The 27,895-nt window shown below is 40.9% G+C and overlaps 2 protein-coding genes and 1 long non-coding RNA gene across 4 annotated transcripts in view; 2 read left to right on the forward strand and 1 right to left on the reverse strand.

Moving 5' to 3' along the window:
• Positions 1-6,692, forward strand: part of LOC137341028 (sodium-coupled monocarboxylate transporter 1-like) — a 78,185-nt gene extending 71,493 nt beyond the window's left edge. For both annotated transcript variants that reach the window (XM_068003871.1, XM_068003872.1), the window contains 2 exons: positions 3,183-3,251; positions 4,610-6,692. In XM_068003871.1, the coding sequence (XP_067859972.1) occupies positions 3,183-3,251; positions 4,610-4,645 (105 nt within the window). In that variant the 3' untranslated portion in view covers positions 4,646-6,692. The remainder of the gene's footprint in view (positions 1-3,182; positions 3,252-4,609) is intronic.
• A 966-nt stretch (positions 6,693-7,658) lies between these two features.
• The window catches only part of LOC137341033 (uncharacterized), a 42,312-nt gene continuing 22,075 nt past the window's right edge, over positions 7,659-27,895 (forward strand). Inside the window, exons 1-4 of the long non-coding RNA XR_010966942.1 lie at positions 7,659-10,430; positions 10,905-11,143; positions 26,079-26,171; positions 26,532-26,781. This is a non-coding gene — a long non-coding RNA (uncharacterized lncRNA). The remainder of the gene's footprint in view (positions 10,431-10,904; positions 11,144-26,078; positions 26,172-26,531; positions 26,782-27,895) is intronic.
• On the reverse strand, positions 12,717-17,636 carry LOC137341031 (sterile alpha motif domain-containing protein 9-like; the record flags this gene model as incomplete). Its single annotated transcript, XM_068003874.1, has 1 exon — positions 12,717-17,636. A coding segment is annotated over one exon (4,143 nt), but the record flags the coding sequence as incomplete, so codon positions are not given.

A 27,895-nucleotide genomic window follows, 5' to 3' on the forward strand; every position in this document is an offset into this window, starting at 1 on the left:
CCCCAAGTTCCCTAACATCCATGCCTTTCTCAACCGTAAATACCGATGTGAAATATTCATTCAGGATCTCACCCGTCTCTTGTGGTTCCGCACATAGATGACCTTGTTGATCCTTAAGAGGCCCTACTCTCTCCCTTGTTACTCTTTTGCCCTTTATGTATTTGTAGAAGCTCTTTGGATTCTCCTTTGCCTTATCTGCCAAAGCAATCTCATGTCCCCTTTTTGCCCTCCTGATTTCTCTCTTAACTCTACTCCGGCAATCTCTATACTCTTCAAGGGATCCACTTGATCCCAGCTGTCTATGCATGTCATATGCCTCCTTCTTCTTTTTGACTAGGGCCTCAATCTCCCGAGTCATCCAAGGTTCCCTACTTCTACCAGCCTTTCCCTTCACTTTATAAGGAATGTGCTTACCCTGAACCCTGGTTAACACACTTTTGAAAGCCTCCCACTTACCAGACGTCCCTTTGCCTGCCAACAGACTCTCCCAATCAACTTCTGAAAGTTCCTGTCTAATACCATCAAAATTGGCCTTTCCCCAATTTAGAATTTTAACTTTTGGGCCAGACCTATCATTCTCCATAGCTATCTTAAAACTAATGGAATTATGATCACTGGTCCCAAAGTGATCCCTCACTAACACTTCTGTCACTTGCCCTTCCTTATTTCCCAAGAGGAGGTCAAGTTTTGCCCCCTCTCTAGTCGGGCCATCCACATACTGAATGAGAAATTCCTCCTGAATACACTCAACAAATTTCTCTCCATCCAAGCTCCTAATGCTATGGCTGTCCCAGTCAATGTTGGGAAAGTTAAAATCCCCTACTATTACCACCCTATTTTTCTTGCAGCTGTCTGTAATCTCCTTACATATTTGCTCCTCAATTTCCCGTTGACTATTTGGGGGTCTGTAGTACAATCCTATCAAAGTGATCTCTCCCTTCTTATTTTTCAGTTCTACCCATATAGACTCAGTGGGCGAACCCTCGGATATATCCCCTCTCACTACTGCCGTGATGTTCTCCCTAATCAAGAACGCAACTTCCCCTCCTCTCTTACCTCCTGCTCTATCTTTCCTATAGCATCTGTACCCTGGAACATTGAGCTGCCAGTCCTGCCCCTCCCTTAGCCATGTTTCAGTAATAGCTATAACATCCCAGTCCCATGTACCCATCCATGCCCTGAGTTCATCTGCCTTGCCCATCAGACTTCTTGCATTGAAATAAATGCAGTTTAATCTAGACTTCCCTTGGTCTTTGCCCTGCTTTCTCAGACCATCTGTCCGGTCATGTTTTGTACACTCTCCCTTACTGCCTTTTGTTTCTGTCACCACTTTACTTCCCACTGACTTCCTGCATCGGTTCCCATCCCCCTGCCACATTAGTTTAAACCCTCCCCAACAGCACTAGCAAACACTCCCCCTAGGACATTGGAGCCTGCCCAGATGCAGACCGTCCAATTTGTACTGGTCCCACCTCCCCCAGAACCGGTTCCAATGGCCCAGGAATTTGAATCCCTCCCTCTTGCACCATTTCTCAAGCCACGTATTCATCCTAGCTATCCTGTCATTCCTACTCTGACTAGCCCGTGGCACTGGTAGCAATCCTGAGATTACTAGCTTTGAGGTCCTACTTTTTAGTTTAACTCCTAACTCCCTAAATTCAGCTTGTGGGACCTCATCCTGTTTTTTACCTATATCGTTGGTACCTATATGCACCACGACAACTGGCTGTTCACCCTCCCCCTCCAGAATGTCCTGCAGCCGCTCCGAGACATCCCTGACCCTTGCACCAGGGAGGCAACATACCATCCTGGAGTCTCGGTTGCGTCCGCAGAAACGCCTGTCTATTCCCCTTACAACCGAGTCTCCTATCACTATAGCTCTGCCACTCTTTTTCCTGCCCTCCTGTGCAGCAGAGCCAGCCACGGTGCCATGAACCTGGCTGCTGTCACCTTCCCCTGGTGAGCCATCTCCCCCAACAGCATCCAAAACGGTATACCTGTTTGAGAGGGGGATGGCCACAGGGGACCCCTGCACTACCTGCCTGCACCCTATTACTCTGCCTGGTGGTCACCCATTCACTTCCTGCCTGTACTCCCTTTACCTGCGGTGTGACCAACTCGCTAAACGTGCTATCCACGAGTTTCTCTGCATCGCGGATGCTCCACAGTGAATCCACCCGCAACTCCAGCTCCGAGATACGATCAGTCAGTAGCTACGATCAGTAGTACCTCAATTTCATCTGATATCTACCTGCCCAACCTATCACACTGTCAATATCCTCCTGAACTCACTTACAGTCCTTTTCACAGTTAACCATGATCTCTATTGTCTCCCTTCTCCCAAGTCCAGATCGTTTATATTTATATATATATTATTGAGAAAAGCAATAGTCCCTGTACTGCCCCCTGTGGGACACCACTGTTCACATCCCTCCAGCCTGAAAAACATCCATTAACTACAACTCTAAGGATTTCTGTTCTTTAACCAAATTCCTATCTACACTGTAACACTCCTTTTATTTCCACGCTTCTTCATCTTATTAACAAGCTTCTTATGCAACACCTTGTCAACCATCTTTTGAAAATCCATAAACATAACATCCACTGTATTTCCTTCATCAATACATTCCATTATTTCCTCAAAGAACTCATTACATTTGTCAGTTCCAGTGCTTTAACTGAATCTTCAATGAATATTGCCACCCCTCCTCATTTTTTCCTACTCCATTCCTCCTGAAACTATGAATGTTTAGCTCCCAGTTCTGCTCTAGGCTAAGCCATCTCTCGATTAGTTCTATTATATTGTACTCCACTTTGTAATTTGTTCCTTTTGTTCTCCAATTTTATTCGGAATACATTGAGCATGTATGTACATACAATTCAAACTTGCCTTTGTCTGTTTTACAATCTTATTCTTTATTCCCTCCTTCTTCTGATATCTTCCTTATTATTTCCTCTTTTTTTTTAATCTTACCTCTATCCCTTGCCCTTTTTGCTTTCCTCTTTTCTTCTTGGTCTTTATCCTGCTCAATTTCTAACCTATAGACACTTTCTACATGTTAGTTTTTCAGCACTCCAAACTTCCTTCTATAACTGTGATCATTTCCCTGGTTCCCAGATCAGAATTGTTGAAGGGATGGGGGAAAGGCTGAGTAACGCTCACTGTAAATCTCTTTCCACAGGGCATACGCCTATTAGAACCCACTCCTGAAAAATTCTTCAGTACTAGTCACCATCCTTCCAGTTCACAGGTAAAATTACACAGTTTACTTGTACTGAATGCAAAGTTCTAAAATTCTGTTTTAAATTGTAATCAGAAAAGAAATGAGTGTGACAATATTTTTTGTGACTGTTTAAATTTAATTTATGATGTAACTTCATAGGCCTGGATTTTCTGCCATTGAAGAATCCTAGTGCATCCTCAGCCCGCAAGAAGGTTGTACCTCTGACCCTGGACAACTTTCCAGGATAGGGGTCATTTGCATTTTTTAAGCGGGTGTCCTGGCAATTGCCAGTGGATCCCCCTGGAGGGGGCAGTGTTTGGATACAGCAGACCTTAGAAGTCTGCCACAATGAAGCATGGCCATCAGCCTCTTTGCCAGCCAGAAAATTTTTAATTTTGTTTTATGAAATGTCTTTTAAAAAGCACCATAGCAATCGATCACGGGGGCTTTTGGGCTCGTTAATATTTAAATTGCCCCTTCACCGCCAATAGCAATGCTGGACACCAGGAACATATAGGCAAGCCTCGCGTTCAATGTTGCTATGGCACAAACAATTAACATATTTCCATCATTTGCATGCCATCACAATACGTCTGCCCATGTATGGACAGACGTATTGTATATCTCCTCCACTTCTAATGAGAAATCCAAAAAGTGGCAAAAGCCGTCAAAGTGGCTCTTGAATAATTCCCACTCAAGGCCACAGTGTCTAGGAAAAGTACGTACAGTAACAGGTAGGTATCTGTTGGTAAAGATTGTAAAGAAAAATGATACATTGACTAATAATTTAAAATATTCAGTCAGTATGAAGTTATTATCAAGTTTGGGATGCATCTCAAGTCATTTCACATTTTCAAAATGGGTTATTTTAACCCCTGTATAAGTCATTGGTGAGGTAACTTTTGGAATACTGTGTGTAGCCTAGATATATTTCACTAATATGTTGAAGACAGTTTACAAATGAGCAACACGGGTGATTCTTGATGCCTTAAAATTCAGCCCGTTAAATATTGGCCTACTAAGCCTAATGTATTAGTATGAAAGAAATTTCATAAGAACGTGCTAATATTTGAAGGGCTAAATTTCAAAGTATTGAACTGAAGAAAGTTGTGAGGATCGGTTGACACAACTGAAGTTGATCTTACTGAAGAAAAGAAAATTGAGGGAGAATGTGGTCTGATCTTAAAATGCTGAAAGCTATGAACAGGTTGTGTAATTTATTGTTTGTAAAGGAAAAGAATATAAAAATTTGTGGTGATATTAACCTGCCACAGTATTTTAGTGGTATTTAATATTATCTCATATTGCTCACAAAAGAAGTCCATTAATGTATTGTTTAGAGGCACTACATTTTTAATGATGTCCATTTATCTCAATTTATACAGAATGAAAAGTCTCTTACTCCAGCTCCTGGTAACTGAATAAGTATTGATACAAAATCTTGAACTGTGAATGTGGCTCAAGATTGAAGTTAGTAAAAACAACTAAGGTGCAAGATGTGGAATTTGCTTTGAAATGCTAGATATTTACAAATTGAATTAGAAAGAAAGTGGGAAACTGTCTCATTGAATTTGTAGAAAATGAATGATGATTTTTAGATTCACAATGATGTAAAACTTGCTCTGTATTGGTAAATAGCTTTCTCAGAATACTACTGCAATGTTCTGCACACACACAAGAGCAAAAATATATTTTCTGGGCTTAATATAAATTCTGGGCTTTTTTTCCATGTCAGGTTCTCATTCCTGAGTTGCAGGTGTAAATTGCAATATTGAATTGTCCCTGTTACAGGCAAAAATAAGACAGCATAAGCCTAAACTTAAAAAGTGACTCTTCATCTAGCAGTGTGATATCATGGAGCTTCAAACAAAATAACGCGTATTCAATTACAGCAGGTATTAGAATCCACATCTGTTGAAATTAATCACTTAGTCTTATTTTTACATCTTTGTGGTATAACTAAAAATCAATTATCTGTTGTACGATTGATTTATGCCATGTAATAAAACCTGTAGTAGCAATGCGTTTCTACATAACTAACTTCAAATTATCTCAAACCCGCAGTTGACATAACAATAAATTGATAACAGGGAGGTCAGTGTCGGTTAGTGTCCTTGCTGACAATGAGACCTAGTCTACATGAAATAAATCATCAAATGAAAGCAATAGGTAAGGCTATAGCCATGTCAGGTAGGACATAGGCTCCACCAAAATAAACCCACTTTTGCCACTTGCATTGTCCTTTCACAGTTTACACAATGGTTAGCTGTAATTGGCAAAATCAATATTAATGTAGTTAAAACAGGAATGATTTAAAAACAGTATGATGGAATGAAAATATAGAAAACACTGAGCTCTGCTCTTGTATCTTGACACTACCTGAACCCTTCGGTGAGATTGCTACTTTACAACCACTTACAAGTGTCCATTAATCTGCATGTAGTTCAGTTGTTAGAAAAGATTTCAGAAGATTTCTGTTATATAATTTCTGACACGTTGTGAAATTAACAGGGGTTTGATTGAAACAAATTCTTATTGATTCTTATGTTTGGTGCAGTTTACAAAGAGAATGTAATGATACACTACATGGCAAGAACTAAAATTATTAATAGTGACAGATTTTGACCTTTGCTGAACATTAGAAGATTTAAGAAGATGAAATAAAAATTCTATGCAATTGGTAGAATAAATGCCAAAATTGGTGTATTGATTTTTTAAAAAAATTCTGATGTAGCAAAACTGTAGTTATAATTTATTCAAAAGGTTGAAGCCTTATGACAGTTTTACATGTATATAAATAATTTCAGAAGTGCTTACAACATCACAGGCTGAAACTAATAAATGTTTCTGCTCCTTACAAAGCAAGCAAATACACAACAATGTGGAAAAAGGATAGATTTTAATTGTTCTCACCAAATATAATTCGCACCACAATACAAGTTTCAATAAAAGTTTACCACCATCACAAATAATGTAAGATTCGGCTGCCAATTGAGACACAAATTCTGGAGCTTATTGGCTCCACACTAAATCACTAAATTGGCTCTACTTTTAGTGTGGTGTCTCTCTATTTCTCTAATTTAATGCACTAGGGCTACTAGATGTCAATCTTTAATCCAGTTTCTCCAGGACTCTTTAGTTAAAAATTGGAAATAGATTTCTTCAAGTGCCAAGAGAGAGAACATGCTGGAGAGACCAAGGAAGAGTTGAAGAAACATTTCAGTGCAAGTCTCAGCTGATCTAGCTATCAAATAGAATTGGATGAGTATAATGAACGACAAATTTAAGTCTGTAGGTGGTCTCCTGCTGGGAAGTTGAAATGTCTATACCGATTTGATTATGTCATTTCCAATCTAGTATCATCTTCGTGTTTTGGATTGAACAACTGTTTGAACTTGCTGTTAAATGTATTGGTCATTTATGTGACCTTGTATAAAAATCAATAAACACAATCTTGCAAATAAATAATAGTATAAGCATGCCTCCATCTTATTACTCTTTAGGAGATGAAAGTTGATTTGGGTATGTGATTTAGAAAAAGAGTAATTATATTGTTTTTCTAAATCTCCTTTGTTTAAAAGCAATGAAATGTCACATCAAGAACAACTGCATTTATATAGCACCTTTAACAGAAAAAATATTCCAAGGAAACAATGAGTGCCGAGCCAAAGAAGGAGCTGTTAGGAGAGGTGACCAAAAGCTTGGTCGAAGAGGTGGGTTTTAAGGGGGGTTTTTAAAAAGGTGAGAGACAGGTGGAGGATTCCAGAGTGTGGGTCCTAGATGGTTGAAGTAACGGCCGCCAATGGTGGGATGAAGGAAGGGAGGGTAGGTAATAGAATAGTTCATTTCATTTTTCCAGGGTTTCCGCAGCTCTTCCCGCATGTGTTTAAAAACATCACCTTGAATGATAAATTGTTAATCACTAATGATTAAAGGATTAAAGCATTTAACATTTTTTAAAAGCTGGAAATCTGAACAGAAAATGCTGGAAATATACAGCAGGTCAGTCAGCATCTGAGAGGAAATTAAAGAATTGAATGAACTTTAAACTGCTTAATAGTAAACTGTCAGATAATATAAAAGATCATCTTGGTGAGGCAGTGAAAAGTCATTAAAAGAATACCTAAAACAGTGAAAAGATATGGCAGGATCCAAAGGTTAAAACAAATGGGGAAAATTGAGGAAAGAAAAAAGACAGGGTGCAGATTGCTCAGGAGAAAGATGAAATACCAGGGCCAATTTCCTTCCCCTCCCCCCCAACAAGTCAGGCAGAGACTGCTCAAAGTGCACTTCCATGACTTGACCTGAATCCATACATATTTGCTATTTCAGAACATTACCCTAGACCCTATGCATATGTCTGCTCTTGACAGAGCCTTCTGCCCAGGAATGGAGGTGAAAATTCAACTGTTGCTGCAACAAGAAGCCCTAAGATCTAACGGGGGACCTGAAAAAAGGAGGTTTACCTTTCGTGTCCTCCATTACCTTGTTGCTTGTCCCCCTCAGCTCCTCTGATTGGGGGTGGGGGACACAAGCCCTATGGCCTACTTCTGGGCACCCTTCTAAGACCAGGAGGGAGAGGATGTCCTTCCTCATTTTAATCTGATTTCTTTAAAAAAATAAGTAAGTTAAATTTTGAAACCGAACAAAGCCACCTCAGGGAAACAGATAGGAAGGTAGGGGAGGGGAGAAGATGAGGGAAACGCCCACACTTGGAGAAGCAAATGGGAGTGGGGATGTGGATAGATAGTTAAAGGGTGAGGTGAATGACAGCAGAACAAGGGGGAATGGAGGATACAGGGGTTGAGTGAGTAGTTCAATGAAGAAAAAAATAGGGATAGTGATGGGATTGAGGGGTAGTAAAAAGGAGAGAAAGTAATGAGAAGGCAAAGGTTTAGGAGATAGAGTGGAGGTGAGGGAGTGGGGAAGCACAATTGATGAAAGAGGGATGGGAATGTATCTGCTGAGAGCCACACTTTCCCGAAGATTCCCACCGAAAATGTAGCTTGCATACATCAGTGTCTCCATTCCTGCCACACCATCCACCACCACCCACCCAAAAGAAAAGGAGAGAAAAATAGCAACAAGAAGACTGCAGAGAAAGGTGAGAGACTATATTCTTTGTCTTACCATGTGCAACACTATGGTACAGCCACTAGTATATTAAAAATCTTGTGCATGCATGCACATCCTATTCTAAAAACTTAGTTTCCTGTTGTCAAGATTACTTCACTCCCTGTAGTGCCCCTTTGTTTCAACTGTTTTTAACTCTCCATTCTGGCCCTTTTAAAAAAATTCTCACCTCTTTAATCCTCAATTGTGCTTCTTTTTGAATTCCTAACCCATTCTTTTTTTAATTCCTGTCCCTCTTTAACCCCAAATTTTGCCTCTTTTTCCACCCCACTGTTCAATCCCCAACATTTAAAGTCAGTGCTGGAATTCAATATTTATCTCTGTCAACAATGGGATGTCACACTTGAGGTCGCCATCTAGCCGGTGACACTGTGGCACTTTCTCTGTGCAGTTCCTGAAAGCTCACGATATCTGTGGTTCTCCTCTCGGTCTGTGTCATTGTACTGGAGCATCTCTGAACTAATGTAAATTACCACTTTGACGACTATTTTTACAGCCTTTTAGCAGCAGATTTTTAAAAATATATTGCTTCTCTGGTTTAACTTTTTCCCCTTTTTTTTCCAACAGCAATCTTTATACCGTCCCTGCTCCTCACCCATGCATTCCCACTTTGAAATTCATGCTGGCCCTGCTCCCAGTCCTGATCCTGTTCCCCCACCTGTATTATTCCCCACCCCTCTCTCCCATTTACTGGCCCTGCTCTGATATTTTTTTACACATTCTACATTGGCCCTCGCACCCGGACCCATCCAATTCCTGTCACAAATTTGATTTTTCCTCCTCTCCTGGATACCTCAGCCTTGCATCTGTGCCTTGGCCCCATCTCCAACACTAATCCCAATTCCAACCCCAACCGAGACCCAGTCAGAAGTTTTCCCACTCATTCTTTTTTCAACCATATTGCACCTCTTTACCTTCTACTGTTTTAAAATCTTCATCCTGACTTTTTTTAAACATTCCCTATACACTCTTTAACTCCCAATTGTGCCTCTTTCTCCTTTTCAAATTCCCAATCCACTGTCACCTGGATCTTATTTGTATTCCTCTCCATCTGTTTAAACCTCAATTGAACCTCTTTTTTCAATTCACAGCCCACATTTTAATCCACCTGGCCCATTTTTCCTCTTTTATTTAATGCCCAATCAGCTCTTCAATTGGGCAATGCCACAGAAGATTTACTAGTGACCATAACAATCTTTGCAACACAGGAAGAACATAAATCATTCAGGCAATATAGTACTAATTTGTTGCATCTTTCAAAAACTTTACTTTTGTTATTTTTCCTCACAGTCATGATCTCCTCAGTGGTCAAAATAATTAACTAACAGACTTCTTCCTAAATATTCTTAATTCTGATCCTTGGTTGTCCTACCAAGATCTGTGGGTAGCTCCAAAGCTTTTTTCCCTTCCACCCCAAATGACCTAGAAAATCTGGCAACTATCTATCGTTCAGCAACTACAAATAAGCCACATCTTTTGCAACCACTATTCCATCCTCCACCACCTCTCAGACCAGATATCAATTCTGTTGGAATTCATCTCTTCCCATGGATATCCAGTCTCGCATGTCAGTTTTTTTTCCATTTGGAGTCCCTTTGGTTCCTGCAGAACTATTCTTCCCCACCCCCCCCCCCCCCCCAGCAATAAACTGGGGTTAACCTTTCCTGTGTTGAATCCACTTGAATGTGGCATACACTGAGGAGAGTTCCACAGTTTGGCCGCCATTCTTCCAGTGAATTCTACGATCTCCAAAACTGCAAAAAAAAAATTACTGGGCACCTTCAGAACATATGTATCAAGGCTAGCTCTAATCTGCACATCTCCAACAATAATTGTTCTTCAGTACCTAGCTTTGTACAGACATTTAGATTTTAGATATACTCTACAAATCACTTTTAATTGTATCAATCTATGTGCTCTATTTCAGGTAACCTCTGATCTTCCCAGTTGAGAGTTATGCTGAATCATTTTTCCAAGCCAAATGGAATTTAGTAATTGAGCCAATCTGGTGGTTAATCGTGGGAAGGCAGACTGTCAATATGGGGTTTCATACCTTGATCATCTGGAGGACTGGTAAGTCACATTGCAGTTTTAATTGCTAGATTATTTCCTATAATCAAATATTATACCTGGCTTATCCTCCTAGGTTTCTATAACCCCAGTCTTTGAAATTACCCTTCCATGCTTTATTGTTCCAAATTGGAGTACTGCTTCAACTTCCTTAGGTGTGATTTTAGTCTGTTTGCTGATTTCCTTCCAGGTTTAATTGGAGCCATCTTTTTCCTTTTGGCACTTATGTAGTGCCACTGTCTCCTCCTCTCATCCACTCCATAATCCCCTTAAATTTAACTACCAGATCCCTACATATAGTAGGCTTAGACCCCTCAGTTTTTTTCTTGTACAATTTAATTTTACTTATTCTTGCCACCTTCTCCTTTGGTTACCTTTCCCAAATATATTCTTTGGCAACACAACATCAATGTATCAATGGAAAAAATGATTTGGGGGATAACTATCATTTTGATAACATCTATCTTTTCCCATAAGGAGAACAGCAGATGGTTTTATCATTCAAATCCAGATTTCATTGTGGAATGGGGAAATGTACCTGTAATCCAGTCACCATTTGTGATGTCAGTGGATGGAAGAAGTTATACACAGTGAGCTCCTAGCTCACCTGCAACCAGCAGATCTAAAACCGAACATGATAAAATCGAGGTGGCTGAGAGACTAACAGATGTCTGGATACCTCCATTTAACACATTTAGGATTTTGGGGCATTCCAGGTCAGTGCACTTCCCTTTACATTTGTGCTTACAGGTTCTTTTTAATTGCAGTTGAAAGTAGTGGTATTTTATCATTATTCATTCTTTATGTAACCACATATGTAATATAAATAAGATCAGCAATTGATATGATCAATTGCAAGTGAAGAATACTGCCACTGTTAAGTTTATAACTCAGTAACTGAAAAATGAAGTATCCCTAGTTCCCTATATTTACAGAAATGTTTATTCCTAAAGTGTTACAAAGTGGAAACAGTTTACAAACAGTTTACAACGCTGAAAATCATCAGCACAGATTTTAAAAACAACACATCCATCAACATTTTCCATTTAGATTACATCATTTTGAAATCCAGGATTCCAAAAGCATAAAAACATATTAGGACTTCACACTTCTTCTTTATCCACCCCAAAAGAGAAAAACATTATATCTTATTAAGCATTGCCAAAATATAGGCCCCAATTTTCAAATGAAATTGCGGGTGCATTGGGGGCGGGGAGGATGCGAAAATTGGAGAAATCCTGAGCGGATGAGGAAGCCGGCTCCAACCCGATGACTTCCAGGTTTCCCACAGATGTGTCTGTGTGCCCTCAGCCCCCGATGTCTCCCTCTCCAACATCCCTCTCAGCTCCCGATGACTCCCTCTCCGATCTCCCTCTTTCCCCCCGATGTCCCTCTCCAATCTCCCCCTACCCAATGTTCACCCCCAATCTTCCACTCTCCACCCCCGATCTTCGCCTCTTCCTCCCCCTCTCCTCCCCCCCCCCCCCCCCCGATCTTCAGCGACCTCCACTCTCTGTTCCAGCGCCAGATGATGTCTCGCTCTCTATCTTTCTTTCTCTCTCTCTCCCCCCCGCCCCCGGCGTTGCAGCTCCTGTCGGCATCCAGCCTGTCAATCAGGCTGGCTGCTGGGCGCGAAACCCAGAAACAATTTTAATCACCATCAATTACGTCGGGATCGCGTCGGAAAAGGTAAGTTTTTTTAATTCGGGTTTGCCATGCGCACCTTCACCCCCCCTGCCGACAACCCGCCACCATTTCAAAATTGAGCCCATAGTGTTCATTACTTAAAGTACAATGACAATAAGAAAGAAATAAACTTATTAACACATTTGAAATCATAGTAATCAAGTTGGAAAATCTATTTAAAAAGAGACAATTACACTTTGGGAAACCAATAAATTCGTACGCAGGGAAGGCAAAATCTTCAAGAGGCAGCACTTAACCCGCACGCCTAAAACGTGCTCTGAGCTTGAAACATAGTGGAATGCCTATTCTTCTCCATAATTAACAACTAACTAACAAAACCGCATAATTTAGTTGGTCAGTAATTACAAGAAAATTAGACAATCTCCCATTTTGCATTGAGGAATTTCAGAGCCAATGTTCCAGACAGTTGTCATTCAAGCATGTCCTCTTTGCATTAGAATAGAAGTCAATCTCACGAGCATTTACATTTACCACAGCAATCCCAGCCAGGGAGACAGAAGCTGTTTCCACAAGCACTGTTATGTGGAAACCACACTCCCGCGCTCCCCCCCTCCACCACCCCACACCTCCCCCATGCCCATTCATACTTTCATGTCAGTACAGTTAAAAGGATGCAGACTAGTATCATTCATCTTCACCAGGTCAAACAGGAGAAATTCTCTTTATTTTCTCATTTTTCAAGTCCATCATGCACCTGTAGTTCGTAAGTACATCTTGGAAGTTTTACCAACGATTATTGTTTAACTCAGGAGAGATGATGAGTTGGGTAAAGTGATGCAACAGCTTGTACATAGGCTCAATGAGCCAAATGGCCTTTTGTGGTTCCATGCTTTGTTATACATAGAAATACATAGAAGTTACAACACGGAAACAGGCCATTTGGCCTAACCAGTCCGTGTAGGCATTTACCCTCCATGCAAGCAAATAATACTAATCACATTTACCCACCCTGTTCCCATATCCCTTCAACCCCTTTTCCTTCATCCACCTTTCCAATCTAATCTTGAATGTTGACGTAGTTTCTGCGTTAGCCACTAAATCTGGAAGTGAATTCCTCAGCCTTGCAACTTTCTATGTAAATTTAATCTTGTATCTATGTAAATTTAATCTTGCTTTAGACCCCTCAACTACCGGAAGCAGTTTGCTTCTATCTATCCTATCCCATCCTTTAATCATTTTAAACATGAACATCAGATCACCCTGCAATCTGCATTTTTCTATTGAAAAAGCCTAACTTTTTGTATTACCATAATGTCAGCTCTCCATTACAGTAGACTGAGAAATGAATGCTGCCTGTACAGTACTGAGTACGCAGTTAATCCAATAATAACAGAAGAGTTAATTACTACTGCCCTCTGATTACAAATGTATTCTCTCCTGAGCACCATCTTCGGTCTCATTCTGAATGTTATAAACAACACAGCCTCGCAATGTAAATGCTAAATAAAATGAAACTCTTCTGTTTCCAGGTGGTACACAACATTTGGTTGCACAATGGACGGGTACCTTACTTTCTCTGCAGTGCCCTTGAATGTAAAGCTTGTTGTCTTCAGTCCAGCCCTCAATGCGCTGTAACATGTTCTGATCTGCTGTGTATTTTCCATCCCTACGAGACATGTGTCTGTTGTGGATAAACCGCTGAAAGCCACTTCCTAACCCTAGGAAAAAATGAGGGTAAATAGGTTTTCTCCCAGTCTGGGCACCCTTTATTTTGGTCTTGTACAGCCTGTTCATGGTGTTTAATGCATCAATTAAACACCTATCGTCTTCCTCTCCTGAATCATTGTCAGCTTCAGCTTCTGGCCAGTACAGTAGCATCTGTATAAAGTATGGGATAGGGGACTGTCCTGGATAACTCAGTTCACACAGGAGATGGCTAAGTTCACAAAATTTATTTTTAGAAACGTTGGCTTCAGGAGAGTAGGGGGGGGTGATGGCTAGGGCAATGTGCGATAAAATGTAGTTTTCTAGATCATTTTTATCAGAAAATCCTTCTTCATTGGTGTACAACTCTATTATTTTCATTAAATTTTCAGGAGCTAATGAAAATATTTTAGTGAATCTTCCACCACCAAGGTGATTAATTTTGTGACATCTTAATATAGGCAGCAGATGTTCCATATTCTCTTGTCTCAGTATCTGGTCACTGGAACCATTGAAGAAACAAAAGAAAGATGAGAACTGTTTTTCAGTTTTGCTTAATCCCTCAAAAGGTTTCTCCTCAGGAGGCATTCTCTCAGTGTGTTCGTCAGACTGGAAGTAGGCCATGTATTCATAAATTGATTCCATTGCTTTCCAAACGTTGTTGTGTAATTCCTTCATTTTTCCATGAAACCTGTTCCATGCGGTGTCCAATTCTTCCGGGATCCAGTCTGAAAGTAAATACTTTACTAATTTTATGTGACAGCCATCCTTGTATTTAAATATACCAAGTAAAGACATAAAGTTCACAACGTAACACTCAACCTCTACTTCACCAAAATAGCCAGCGTTATTCCAGTCAGGCTCGGACTTGGATGCTTCTTGCGAGCTCTGGAAAGCATCAATTGCCTTTAGTGCCATCTCTATTGCTTTTCCCAGTCTCTGTGGAGAAGATCCTGGTTCATTTAGATTTGTCAGACTGAAGACTGAGTAAAGCCACTTCGTGTACATTTGACCTTCTGTGTGCAAAATGTAAGAATTGGATGGCTTTAATAACTTAGCTTTTCTCACCCATGACTCAGCTTTTTCAAACTCTTTCGCTTGGTACAAGAATCGAGCAAGTTGCTGAGCCACAAAAGCGTCCTTATCAAAACATTTACAGGCTTTTTCCAGAATATCTGCAGCTTTAGTTTTATTCTCATTTTTAGATATATGTGCAATAAGGGAAGGAAAAGAACGTTTGACTTTATCTGTGTTGTCTTTTCTTTGAACAAACAGTTGCCTAATGAATTTCACGACTTGAGTGGTAGACCGGTATTTGAAAAATACGTTTTCCTCAAGAAGGTGGGTAACGGCCTGACTTTGAGGTTGACTGAATTTCATCTGATTCAGTATTTCTTCTGCAACTTTACGATGTATTATTCGGACGCACATGAATTCTGTTGCAGGTTCATACAAACGAGAGAGCAGACAGCCTGCTCTTAACGTGCTCTCAAAAGAAAGATGCTGTGACCGTTCACTTTGAACCCGTCGATTTATGAATGCCTCACACTGAGATACCGTAATGTATGAATCCTCCACGTAATGATTAAGCAATGCAATGCATCCAATTAGATCACGAACATCAGATGCCTCACCACTAATGTTCAGCAGTTCATTCACGGAGTTTGTAAGATAGACCTGATTATATTCTTTGGTCATTAGAACAAATGTAAGAATAGAATTTTCTTTGTACTGCGCTTTAAGGTCACCCAGTTTCCTTTTGAACAATGTTTCTTCCCTGTTTGATAACTTATAATTAACATGCACAATGCCAGGCACATTGGTCAATGTTTCTGGGAGTTTAGATCTCTTGCAGTGCAGTAGAATGAAGTTTGGTTTTGAAGGGTAATCAGCAACTGCTCGTGCCAGATGGATTTTCATTTCCTCAATGTATTCCTCATCACAATCTTCAACAAGCAGAAGCACTGGTAAACTCTTGCCAGTCTCTTCATTCTCCTGCAATTTAACTGCCTGCTCACAGACAGATCTTACAGGGTATGACGTGTTGACAGTTGCACATTTAAGTGTTTCCCTAAAGTCCCACAGGATGTGACGAGCCACAGTACTTCCTCCGCTGCCAGGCTGGTGACTTATAGTCACAGTGATCACTGGCTCTGTTGAAATTGCTCCTTCCAACACTAAATTCAGATGGTTGTTCACTATTTCGTATGCATCTCTTTTTATAATTTCTTCACAGTGCCTATTATCAGCTAACCAGAAATTCATCCAACTGACTTTGCCACCTTGGTAAAAATGCATTTCCTTGTCTCTGATTTCTTCCTGCCACTCGTCATCCTTTGCATCAACATCTATACAGCTGTACTCATCTGATCTCAGCACTTCAAGAAAAGGCAGCAGATCTTCATATTTTGCACCATCATATAGCAACTGCCTGAAACTTAGCCCTGAAGATTGTATGGTCTGAATCATTATGTCTAAATGGCTAAGTTTTGTTCCTACAATACTCAGATTGTTAAGAGTCTCTCTATTACATGAGGTCTGTAAAAGACTTGACCAGCTATTGTAATTTTCTCTGTCTTCAGCAATGCATTTTATGTTATTTCTGCCATTCATTCCAGCATAGAATTCATGAAACGCATGTGCTAGTAGCTGATTTGCCGGTGACAGCAAAAGAAAAAGTACCTCAAATGACCCTGGAGGAAGGATTGCATTGCAGATTTGTGATATGATATTTGCCAGATGCCCACTTCTGGTTTCCATCCAGGTCTTTGCATTATAAGGTTTTTGCTCACCACTGTCGTTTTGTCCATTGCAAAATATCCAGCTGGTTTGATGAAAGGAATCCTTCTTTACACCATCAACCAATGAACCACTTTCAGTGATGCATTCGTCTAAGAAATAAGGACTGGCTTTGGGATAGAGATTATATAAACCTTGCATCTTAGAATTGGGGTCAAAATCTAAAACACAGGAAAACCTCATTTTTAACAAAAAACTGAGATTCTCTAAATCTTCCTTTTTGCAACAGTTGGTGACTAGAATATACTTTACTTCACTATTCATGTGTTTCCTTATACTTGTGAACAGCTCAGATAGTTTCCTATACACATCATCTCTGGAAAGCTCTTCATCACGCTCTGCCTTTTCTCTTTCAAAATCTCTATCTCGTATGTACTCGGGCATTGCATGAATTGCTTTACATGAAGCAGCTCCTTCTCTGTTGTATTGTGAGTGATAAAAAGCCTCACTTTTGGATTTGCCGATATTAGGAAGTTGCACTCTATAAAAAGTGCCTTTCACCACTGATAATGATGGAACAATGTCAACTTCAATAACAAACCGCTGCTCTTCACTACCATCATCCATCACTTCAACAAACCTCGGCGGACGAATCGAATGCTCAGCGTGGGAATGATAGTTTGTTAAAAAGCACTTTTTGATGTACTTGTCTCGTGCCTTAACAAAAAGTTCTGGATTCTGGACAGGAACACCCACTATCTCACCATGTACATACTTTCCACCATCCTCAACTCCAAAATGAATCGTCCCATTGGTTCTACTGTTCATACAGGCAGCTGCAAACCTAATAAGCTCCTTTGCAAATTTTATTTCCTGCTCATACGCATCTCTCTGTGCAGCACTTTGAAAAGATTTAAACTCATGACACGGAATAATTAAATTTTTGCTACCCGTTTCTGGTGGAAGTACTTTGCCTTTTACATACTTAAATTCTGCATCTTCTTTGTCGAAAGGGTGGGGATTACACTGAATGTAACGTGTCGACTTCTCCTCCGGGACAGAGGAAGCTGCTTCTGTTCCATTCAAATGAGCTACTTTTTCTGGACGTTTCTCTGAGAAATAAAATATTTATGTATTAAAAATCAAATGAACAAACTGCTCAACCAAAGTAAGTTTGCACTGTTAATGTAACAATTACAAAAGAAAATATACATTTACCTGGTAAGCCTAGTGCTGAATCTGAAGCTTCAGTTTATTCAATATATGAAATATTAGCACAAAATTAAAATCTATACAGTAATTCAAAAGCGGTACTGTTCTGGACAGACATTGATTGTTTTGAAGGTGAGCTATAGCTTGGGGTAAATACTTAATGCTATGCAAAATGCAACTGTACTTTGGTACATATCGCCTCCTAATGGGCTGGATCTTGCTGGAGTGGGGCAGCTCGTGGCGTACGTCGTTAGTTAGACTTTTTCCTGCACCCTTCAGCTCGAAATTTTTTTGTGGGTAACTTGCTGGAAGTGCAAGCTGATAGCGGCGTGGCGAAGGCAAAGGGGCATCTGGGACCTTAGTGTACAGCGGGACCAACAGTCTATCCCCTTAATCAACGAGGTTTAAGGGTTGGGAAAGAAACAAATATCGACAGAGAAGGTGGGTGAATTAGAGTCGAATCAAGTAAATAAAGAGGGGGAAAGTAAGACTGGATTAAGAGAGAGAGAAAAAAGGATAGAAAAGAAAAAAGTAAGAAAAAAATTAAAATTTAAAATGTTTTAAATCTCCAACAACAATTGACCATGTGCAGGAATGAGATTGAACACTTTAAATTGTTCCCTTTCTGGGCCAGGGAGGTTGATTGGCATTGTATTAACAATTATCACATTGTTAAAAGGGTACTTATGCTCTTAATTACAAGACTTAACTTTTTACAGCAAGTTTAATGCCAATTAATGTGTAAATCCAGCAAGTTCTTAAAAATAACAGGGAGATTAAGGGTGAGATGTCGTTGGTGCAAAGCAAATGGCAGAGCAACGTAAATCGACCAGCAATTTCTGGAGATTCGCAACTCACGACATATCTCTTAATCCCTTGAACTTGCTGGCCGATTTGCACATTAATAATGCCGTGCATCGTTATTATACCATTATTTTTCCAGCAAGATCTAGCCATTTATTTCCAGTTTTTTCCTTTTCCTCCCCTCCTTTCCTGCAGGCTCTAACATTTGCTGGGGTTTAGTTGTATGGGTGCAGGCAGACTCCAGTACATCACCCAGTGATCTTCATGTGAGTCTAGATGGTGAGTGGGCATCACAAATGATATCAGTTCTGTCCTCACTCAAAGTCCACAGAAGTGTATTTTTCAGCAAGGGTCATTGGATAGTGGTCAGGAGCAGGAACCCCAGCCCCAAGTGCGACCCTGGCTGAGGTCAGCTATCCCATCACAAACTGAGAATCACAGCTGGGGCTTTCTGGTTTGTATGGTTTAATGTGTCCTGGCCAACATTTATCCCTCAACTAAAACCACTAAAACAGATTATAGAGGATACAATGGTGTAGTGGTTATATTACAGGATTAGTAATGCAGAGGTCTGGACTTATAATCCAGTTTAAATCCCACTACAGCTGTTTGAACATTTGAATTCAGCTTAAAAAAATCTAGAAATAAAAAGCTGATATCAGTAAGAGTGACCATGAAGTTATTGGATTGTCGTAAAAACCCAACTGATTCATTGATGGCCTTTGGGGAAGGAAACCTGCTATCTTTATCTGGTCTGGCCTACATGTGACTCCAGTCCCACATCAATGTGGTTGACTCCTAACTGCCCTCTGATGTGGCCCAGCAAGCCACTCAGTTAAGGACAGCTAGGGATGGACAATAAATGCTGGTCTTGTCAGCGATGCCCACATTCCGAGAACTAATTTTTAAAAATTTGGCTATATTTCTCATTGCTGTTTGTGGGACCTTGCTGTGTAAATATTGGCTGCATTGTTTCCCTACATTACAAAAGTGACTACACTTCAAAAGTATTTCATTGGCTGTGCAGTGCTTTGGGATATCCTGAAATCATGAAAGGTGCTATATAAGTGCTTTCTTCCTACTGCTACGTTGAGTGTTGCTTTTTATTCATTTGGCCGTTGAGGGAGCTTGCTACTTTGGTTTTATTTTTTATTATGTACTATTTTTGTATTAATCATATTTCAAGTCCCAATGAACCCTGTACTCAAAGATCTAAATTTTGCAAATTTACTTAAAATTACATTGGGGAAGGTGATTTGCTTTCCTGCATGTGCCTCAATAATTGGTAGCAATGGGATCGATTGTTTACAGATTGAACACAGGCCTTTTCTGAAGGGGGGAATGTCCGTCTCCACCAAATATTCACTAAACACAGACAACAAGAAACCAAATTATGTTAACTTTTAAAACACAATAATTTATTAATCCAAGAATGCTGTCCCTATTATATAAAATATGTGTAGACAATAATTCAAATTTTAAAAATTGTTACAGTCTAAGGAAAACCTGTTACATTCTGAAAGATGCCTGTAATTCCAAATTTAGTTGTGCAGTACCAAATTGTTTCAGCTCAAAGCAAGGAATAGCCCATAGCTTCAAGAAACCTGCACACACACTATGGAAGTCTGAGTCAGGAAATACATTAACCAAACACAGTGTCCAATTCAGAAGTGCATCTTGAACAATGGTGCCTTCTGGTGCCTTCTTCCTCCAAGAGAAGGAAGGAGATCATCTCAAGAGGCTTCTGCTGACCTCTTGCTAGATATGTAAAGGGAGAGGCTTTATAAAATGTATTTTGATCTGAGAAATTGTAAGGGGAGGACAATTGTTATGGAACAGAGACCACTCAACTCATAATCTTGCCTGCAATGGAAATGGTTTCTTGCAGAGCTCAATCCAAACATCAGTACATTGCGGATTTAATTTAGATTGGTGTGGAATCCACACAGTGTGTCCTTGTGCAGCTGCAGGGGTCAGTGCATGCTGGATTGACCGAGCTGTGTTGTTTTTTTCCCAAGGTCTGAGTGAGAATCTCACATATCTTCTTGCTCTTCTCATGCAAATTTGATGTTTTGTTTATTGAGAATTCCTAAAATATACCAAAACTCTCCCACTTTGGATGTATTCATGCTCCATCAATGGAACTAGATGCTATTGTTCCAGAGTTTGCTTTAGGATTGGAGCCCCCAAAAACCAATCTGGTGGGGATTCGCTTGGTGGTTATGTCATGACACACGCACACTAAACAGACAAATTCTGGAGTCATTGCAATTATTTTTAACTTCATCCCAGGACCAATGATTTCAGGGATTAGTAAAAAGATTTCTCTGCTAAACTTTGCCCTTTGGGACCTGAACTTGCAGAAAACTGCAGTCTGAGATCTGCATTTCAGGTATGACACTATTGGTGCTGGGGCTGGCTAGTAAGATCATCCATTGACCGTGTTTACACACCATCTTTAACATCACCTCAATGTAGGAGCTGCTTGACAGGTGTTAAAGGTAGTGCGTCAATATGCTATTGGATTTTCAATTCATTGCCTGTCAACTCCTTCCATTTCTGTGAAAGAACCAAAATGATCTGAGCTTCTAAGTGACCATCTAACACTGGTAGGGGTTTTGCTGGTCCAGATTCCACAGCACGAGATTGTGTACTGGTGTTCCAATATGGTGGGCCATGAATGGGACACACTTGGGCCCCCAATTCCACACATTGCAAGTTAGCACTCTTGGTAATACCATCATCAGGAAAAAATATAGGATGATACTGCTTTTCTCTTTTGGAAAGTCATAGAGTCATAGAGTTATACAGCACGGATAGAGGCCCTTCGGCCCATCGTGTCCGCACCGGCCATCAGCCCTGTCTACTCTAATCCCATATTCCAGCATTTGGTCCGTAGCCTTGTATGCTATGGCATTTCAAGTGCTCATCCAAATGCTTCTTGAATGTTGTGAGGGTTCCTGCCTCCACAACCCTTTCAGACAGTGAGTTCCAGACTCCAACCACCCTCTGGGTGAAAAAGTTCTTTCTATAATCCCCTCTAAACCTCCCGCCTTTTACCTTGAATCTATGTCCCCTTGTTATAGAACCCTCAACGAAGGGAAAAAGCTCCTTAGTATCCATCCTATCTGTGCCCCTCATAATTTTGTACACCTCAATCATGTCCCCCCTCAGCCTCCTCTGCTCCAAGGAAAACAAACCCAATCTTCCCAGTCTCTCTTCAGAAGAAGGGAAAATCAGCAGCAAAGCTGCTTTGGATTCCGTACAGAATATGCAGAAGCCTGGGAATACTTTACCTAGCCAATCTTTTGCCTGGGGTGATGCAGAACTGTAGGATAACATGTAAAACAGTTAGAAAAATATAGAACCATGGCAATTTAAGCACAGAAGGAGCCCATTTGACCCATTGTATCTGTGCCCACTCTTCACTAGAGCAATCCAAAACTAATCGCACTGCCCTGTTCTCTCCCTACAACCCTGTATCTTTCTCTGCTTCAAATGTGTATTCAGTTTTCCCTTAAAAGATCAATTAATCATAACTTGTATTCTGACTCTCAGTAACAGTTTTAAATTCATCATTGCCTCCCCAACCAGAGGAAATACTTTCCCTATTCAACCTATCAAAACTCTTCATAATTTCTCCTCAAAACTATAATTTCTCATCCTGGTATCATTCTGGTGAATCTACGCTGTCTGCTCTTTATGGTTTTAATATTCTTTCTATAATGGGATGAAAAAGCTACATGGTGTATTATTATCTGTGGCCTAATCATTGGCTTGAACAAGTATATCATCAGTTCTTTGCTCTTGTACTCTATGCCTGTTATAAAACCTAAAATTCTTCCCACCCGGGACGCCTAAACAATGGGCCCCAGGAATTTATTTTGGATGCAGGCTGTTCCACTGCTGAATTGGTATGCTTTGCGCCAGTTTTACCCCCAAAAATTGGGCAAATTGCATGCCAATTCGTACCCCTATGTCTTTGAACCCCAAGGTCTCTCTGCTTAATCACATCCCTCAGCATAATTCTATTGAGAGTATACTCCTATTCCTTGTTTTTCCTCCAAAAATAAACACGTACCACATTAAATTGCACTTGCCACTCGTCTGCCCATTCCACTAATCTGCCTACATCTCCTGAAGTCTTTTACAGTTGTTCTCATTTGTAAAACCCCTACTTTTGTGCTGTCAGTGAATTTTGAGATTGTGCTCTCTATACTCAAGTCCAAATCATCTACTTAAACACGGAGAACAAAAGTGACACAGTCTGAAAATTTAAAAACTGCACGTGCTGGTTATCTGTTTTTTGTTACAGCCTAACAACATAATATAACCGCTATCCAATATATTGCTCTTTTCTTCAAAGTATTTTATGATTTTGCTCAGACGTTTAGTATCAGTGCTAATCTGCTAAATTTTTAGTTACAAAAATCTACCTTTTAACTGGTTCTCAAAGCAAAGACCTTTTCCAACAATTTAAGTTTTCTGTGTAATCCACCTCACTAAAATTATATGCGACCTCCCCTCCTCCAGCACACTGCACATGAGACTAACTACTATCCAAACATTTGTTGTTATAACTTTTCAAAAATTGCACTTATATTACTTAGGCTAAGAATTTTAACAAGTGAAACACAAATATCGTACTGACCCATTCCTGTTTTTCTGATGAACCAGTAAATCAGGTTTTCAGCAATAAATCTGACCTGAAAAATCAAACAGAAAAACATTAGCATGGAAATGACCTTACTATGAAGGGAATGAATGTTTAGGGTGGTGGATGGGGTGCCAATCAAGTGGGCTGCCTTGTCCTGGATGGTGTCAAGCTTCTTGAGTGTTGTTGGTGCGGCAATCATCCAGGCAAGTGGAGAGTATTCCATCATACTCCTGACTTGTGCCTTGTAGATGGTGGAAAGGCTTTGGGGAGTCAGGAGGTGAGTCACTCACTGCAGAATACCCAGCCTCTGACCTGCTCTTGTAGCCACAGTATTTATGTGGCTGGTCCAGTTAAGTTTCTGGTCAGTGGTGACCCCCAGGATGTTGATGGTGGATTCGGCGATGGTAATGCTGTTGAATGTCAAGGGGAGGTGGTTAGACCCTCTCGCTTGTTGGAGGTGGTCATTGCCTGGCACTTGTCTGACTCAAATGTTACTTGCCACTTATCAGCCCAAGCCTGGATGTTGTCCAGGTCTTGCTGCACACGGGCACGGACTGCTTCATTATTTGAGGGGTTGCAAATGAAACTGAACACTGTGCAATCATCAACGAACATCCCCATTTCTGACCTTATGATGGAGGGAAGGTCATTGATGAAGCAGGTGAAGATGTTTGGGCCTAGGACACTGCCCTGAGGAACTCCTGCAGCAATGTCCTGGGGCTGAGATGATTGGCCTCCAACAACCACTACCATCTTCCTTTGTGCTAGGTATGACTCTAGCCACTGGAGAGTTTTCCCCCTGATTCCCATTGACTTCAATTTTACCAGGGCTCCTTGGTGCCACACTTGGTCAAATGCTGCCTGGATGTCAAGGGCAGTCACTCTCACCTCACCTCTGGAATTCAGCTCTCTTGTCCATGTTTGGACCAAGGCTGTAATGAGGTCTGGGGTCGAGTGGTCCTGGCGGAACCCAAACTGAGCATGCATGTAGTCCTCATTTTTAGGTATGCCTGGTGCTGCTCCTGGCATGGTCTTCTACACTCCTCATTGAACCAGGGTTGATCCCCTGGCTTGTTGGTAAGTGGTAGAGTGAGGAATATGCCAGGCCATGAGGTTACAGATTGTGCTGGAATACAATTCTTCTGCTGCTGCTGATGATGACCCACAGCGCCTCATGGATGCCCAGTTTTGAGCTGCTAGATCTGTTCTGAATCTATCCCATTTAGCACGGTGGTAGTGCCACACAACACGTTGGATGGTGTCCTCAGTGTGAAGACGGGACTTCATCTCCACAAGGACTGTGCGGTGGTACCAATACATCTCATCTGAAAGACAGCACCTCCAACAGAATTCTTTCAATACTGCACTGAAGTGCCAGCCTAGATTATGTTCTCAAGTTTCTGGAATGGGACTTGAATCCACAACCCTCTGACTCAGAGACGAGAGTGCTAACACTGAGTCAAGACTGACACTTATATAGCAATAAGTAGCCCCGGTCCGAAAATACAATGTCAGATTCCACATGTACGCTGACGACACCCAGCTCTACCTCACAACCACCTCCCTCGACCCCTCCACAGTCTCTCATTTATCACAATGCTTGTCCGACATCCCGTGCTGCATGAGCAAAAATTTCCTCAAAGTAAATATTGGGAAGACCAAAGCCATTGTCTTTGGAACACGCCGCAAACTCCGTTCCCTAGCCACCGATTCCATCCCTCTCCCTGGCCACTGTTCAAGGCTGAACCTGACCATTCGCAAACTTGGCATCCTATTTGACCCCGAGATGAGCTTACAACCACATATCCGCTCGATCACCAAGACCGCCTACTTCCACCTCCATAACATTGCCCGTCTCCGCCCCTGCCTCAGCTCATCTGCTGCTGAAACGCTCATCCCTGACTTTGTTACCTCTAGACTGGACTATTCCAATGCTCTCCTGGCTGGCCTCCCATCTTCCATAAACTTGAGCTCATCCAAAACTCTGCTGCCCATATCCTAACTCACGCCAAGTCCTGTTCTCCCATCACACCTGTGCTCACTGACCTACATTGGCTCCTGGTCTGGGACCGCCTAAATTTTAAAATTCTCATCCTTGTTTTCAAATCCCTCCATTGCCTTACCCCCATTCCTATCTCTGTAACTTCCTCCAGCTCTACAACCCTCCAAGATCCCTGCGCACCTCCAATTCTTGCCTCTTGCACATATTAATCGTTCCACCATTGGCGGCCGTGCCTTCAGCTGCCTACGCCCTAAGCTCTGAAATTCCCTCCCTTAACCTCTCCAACTCTCTACCTTTCTCTCTTCCTTTAAGACACTCCTTAAAACCTACCTCTTTGGCCGAGCTTTTGGTCACCTGCCCTAATACCTCCCTAAGTGGCTTGATATCAAATTTTGTTTGATAATGCTCCTGTGCCTTGGGACGTTTTACTACGTTAAAGGCTCTATATATATGCATGTTGTTGTTGTTGTTGTTGTTGTTGCTGCTGCTGCTGCTGCTTATCTATCATCATATCTTTTAATCTAATTTCCCAAATCTACCTTAGTCAACTCGCCCCTCATACTCACATAATTGGCCTTCTTTAAATTTAAGACCCCACTTTTGGACTTAACCACATGACTCTCTAACCCAATATGAAATTTTATCATATTATGATCTCTCTTCCCAGAGGATCCATTATTATAAGATTACTAATTAATCCTGTCTCATTACGAAATACAGATCCAAAGTAATCTGTTCCCTAGTTGGTTCCTCGACATATTGTTCTAGAAAACTGACTAGAAAACAATAATCACTCTTTCATTTCATACACTCCAAATAATAGTTTAATGAGAAAAAAATCTTACCTCTTTGCAACAGGTTCTGACTTATCTTTTATTGCTCTCAGATTGCATCATCTGCGAGGTTGAACAATATGAGTGGGGACTATTTATACAGATTGTGTATCACCCCACTAATCAGCAGCCAATGGCTGAGCTAGGTGAGTAACTGCGACTAAGTCAACAGATACCCAATTATCTACATTGCACAAAACTGCATAACCTGTTTGGGTGTTACAATTATGTTCCCTTAACAACTTCTGTGTCATGCATGCATTAGAGTTGTCAACTTGCCAAGGTTGTCCTGGAATTTCTGGGAATTAAAAATTAATTTCCTGAACACTGCTGCGAGCGACCTAGGGAAAATCGTAGGAGCATTAAAAAAATTGTGGGTTATTTTCAATTTCTATGGATACTTTTGTTTATTAGTAATAAAAATATTGGAAATGGGATAAAAGGCTGTTTGACTGACAGTCAACAATCGGGTAATGAAGGGTCTGTTTGTTTTCCAATTATTGTAGAAAACGGAGTGTGTGAAGATGGACGTGTAAGGCGACCAATGGCGGGAGCGTGGGATCGGGGCAGTTGGAAGTGGGAGGTCATGTGATGAAACCTCCAGGAATACGTCCAAGCAGAGTTAGCAACACTAGTTTGCATATATGCCAACCTAGAAAACTAACAAAAACTGACCAACAGCTTCAAAATTGCTGAGAATTCAAAAACAGTCCTGACTGAGGATAAGGAGGCCCACAGTGTATTTCAATTCCAAATGTAAGTATACCCAACACTCTGTCACTTGTATGGCTGGAAAGAGCCTGAAAGGGGATGCAAGTGTTGAAAGTATAAAATTTATTTTCTATTATCTCCCCCATCCTCCTCCCACTCCATCTCTCTCTATATCTCCCCCACCCCCACCCACCTTGGTGAGAGAGGGAGATGAGAGAGGGATAAAGAGTGCTTAATGATGCACCTCAGTGCACAACTTGGTTCGTTTTATTTAATTATGTTTTTTATTCCATTCATTGAGGGAAAAGCGCAAACCCTTTAATTAAAAAAGTTATCTGCTCATTTTCTCACACTTCAAAATGGAAGAAACATCCCATCAATTGTGAGTCTGGGACCACAGATCCCCAAACAGACGATCAGACCAACCCAGGCGGGTCCTAGAAAACATCTGGAAATGTTTGTCAACTTTTAGCAAAAGGTTTGCTCATTGAACCAATTTTTGTAAAGTTCAATTATTTATTTTCTACTTTTGGTACCTTTAGAGATGGCAGTTGAGTGCCATTTCCTTCCTCTGGTGTAGTTTCGAATTAAAAAGACTTGAAACTGAAACTAATTCGTAGCTGTGGAAATGCCTGTGCATATAACAGATCATTAAATGGATCACCTTTCATCAACAATCTCCTCTGTTCAAACATATAGGGAATCTTACAACACCAGGTTATAGTCCAACTGTTTCCAAACAGTTGGACTATAACCTGGTGTTGTAAGATTCCTTACATTTGTCAACCCCAGTCCATCACCAGCATCTCCACATCAAACATATAGGAATCAGGACTATCAAATTCCGGGCCAGGGCAGGAGGGAGGTTTATAATCAGCAAGATGATGCAAAAAGATTGTGGGTTCGAGTCCCACTCCAGAGCCTTGAGCACAAAATCTAGGCTGACACTCCAGTGCAGGACTGAGGGAGTGCTGCATTGTTGGAGGTGCTGTCTTTCAGATGAGACATTAAACGGAAGCCCCGTCTGCCTCTCAGGTGGACCTAAAGGATCCCAAGGATCAAGGAAGAACAGGGGAGTTCTTCCCAGTGTCCTGCCTAATATTTATCCCTCAACCAACATCAATAAAACAGATTATCTGGTCATTATCAAATTGCTGTG

Source organism: Heptranchias perlo, chromosome 23, assembly GCF_035084215.1.
Source record: "Heptranchias perlo isolate sHepPer1 chromosome 23, sHepPer1.hap1, whole genome shotgun sequence".
NCBI classification, from domain to species: domain Eukaryota; kingdom Metazoa; phylum Chordata; class Chondrichthyes; order Hexanchiformes; family Hexanchidae; genus Heptranchias; species Heptranchias perlo.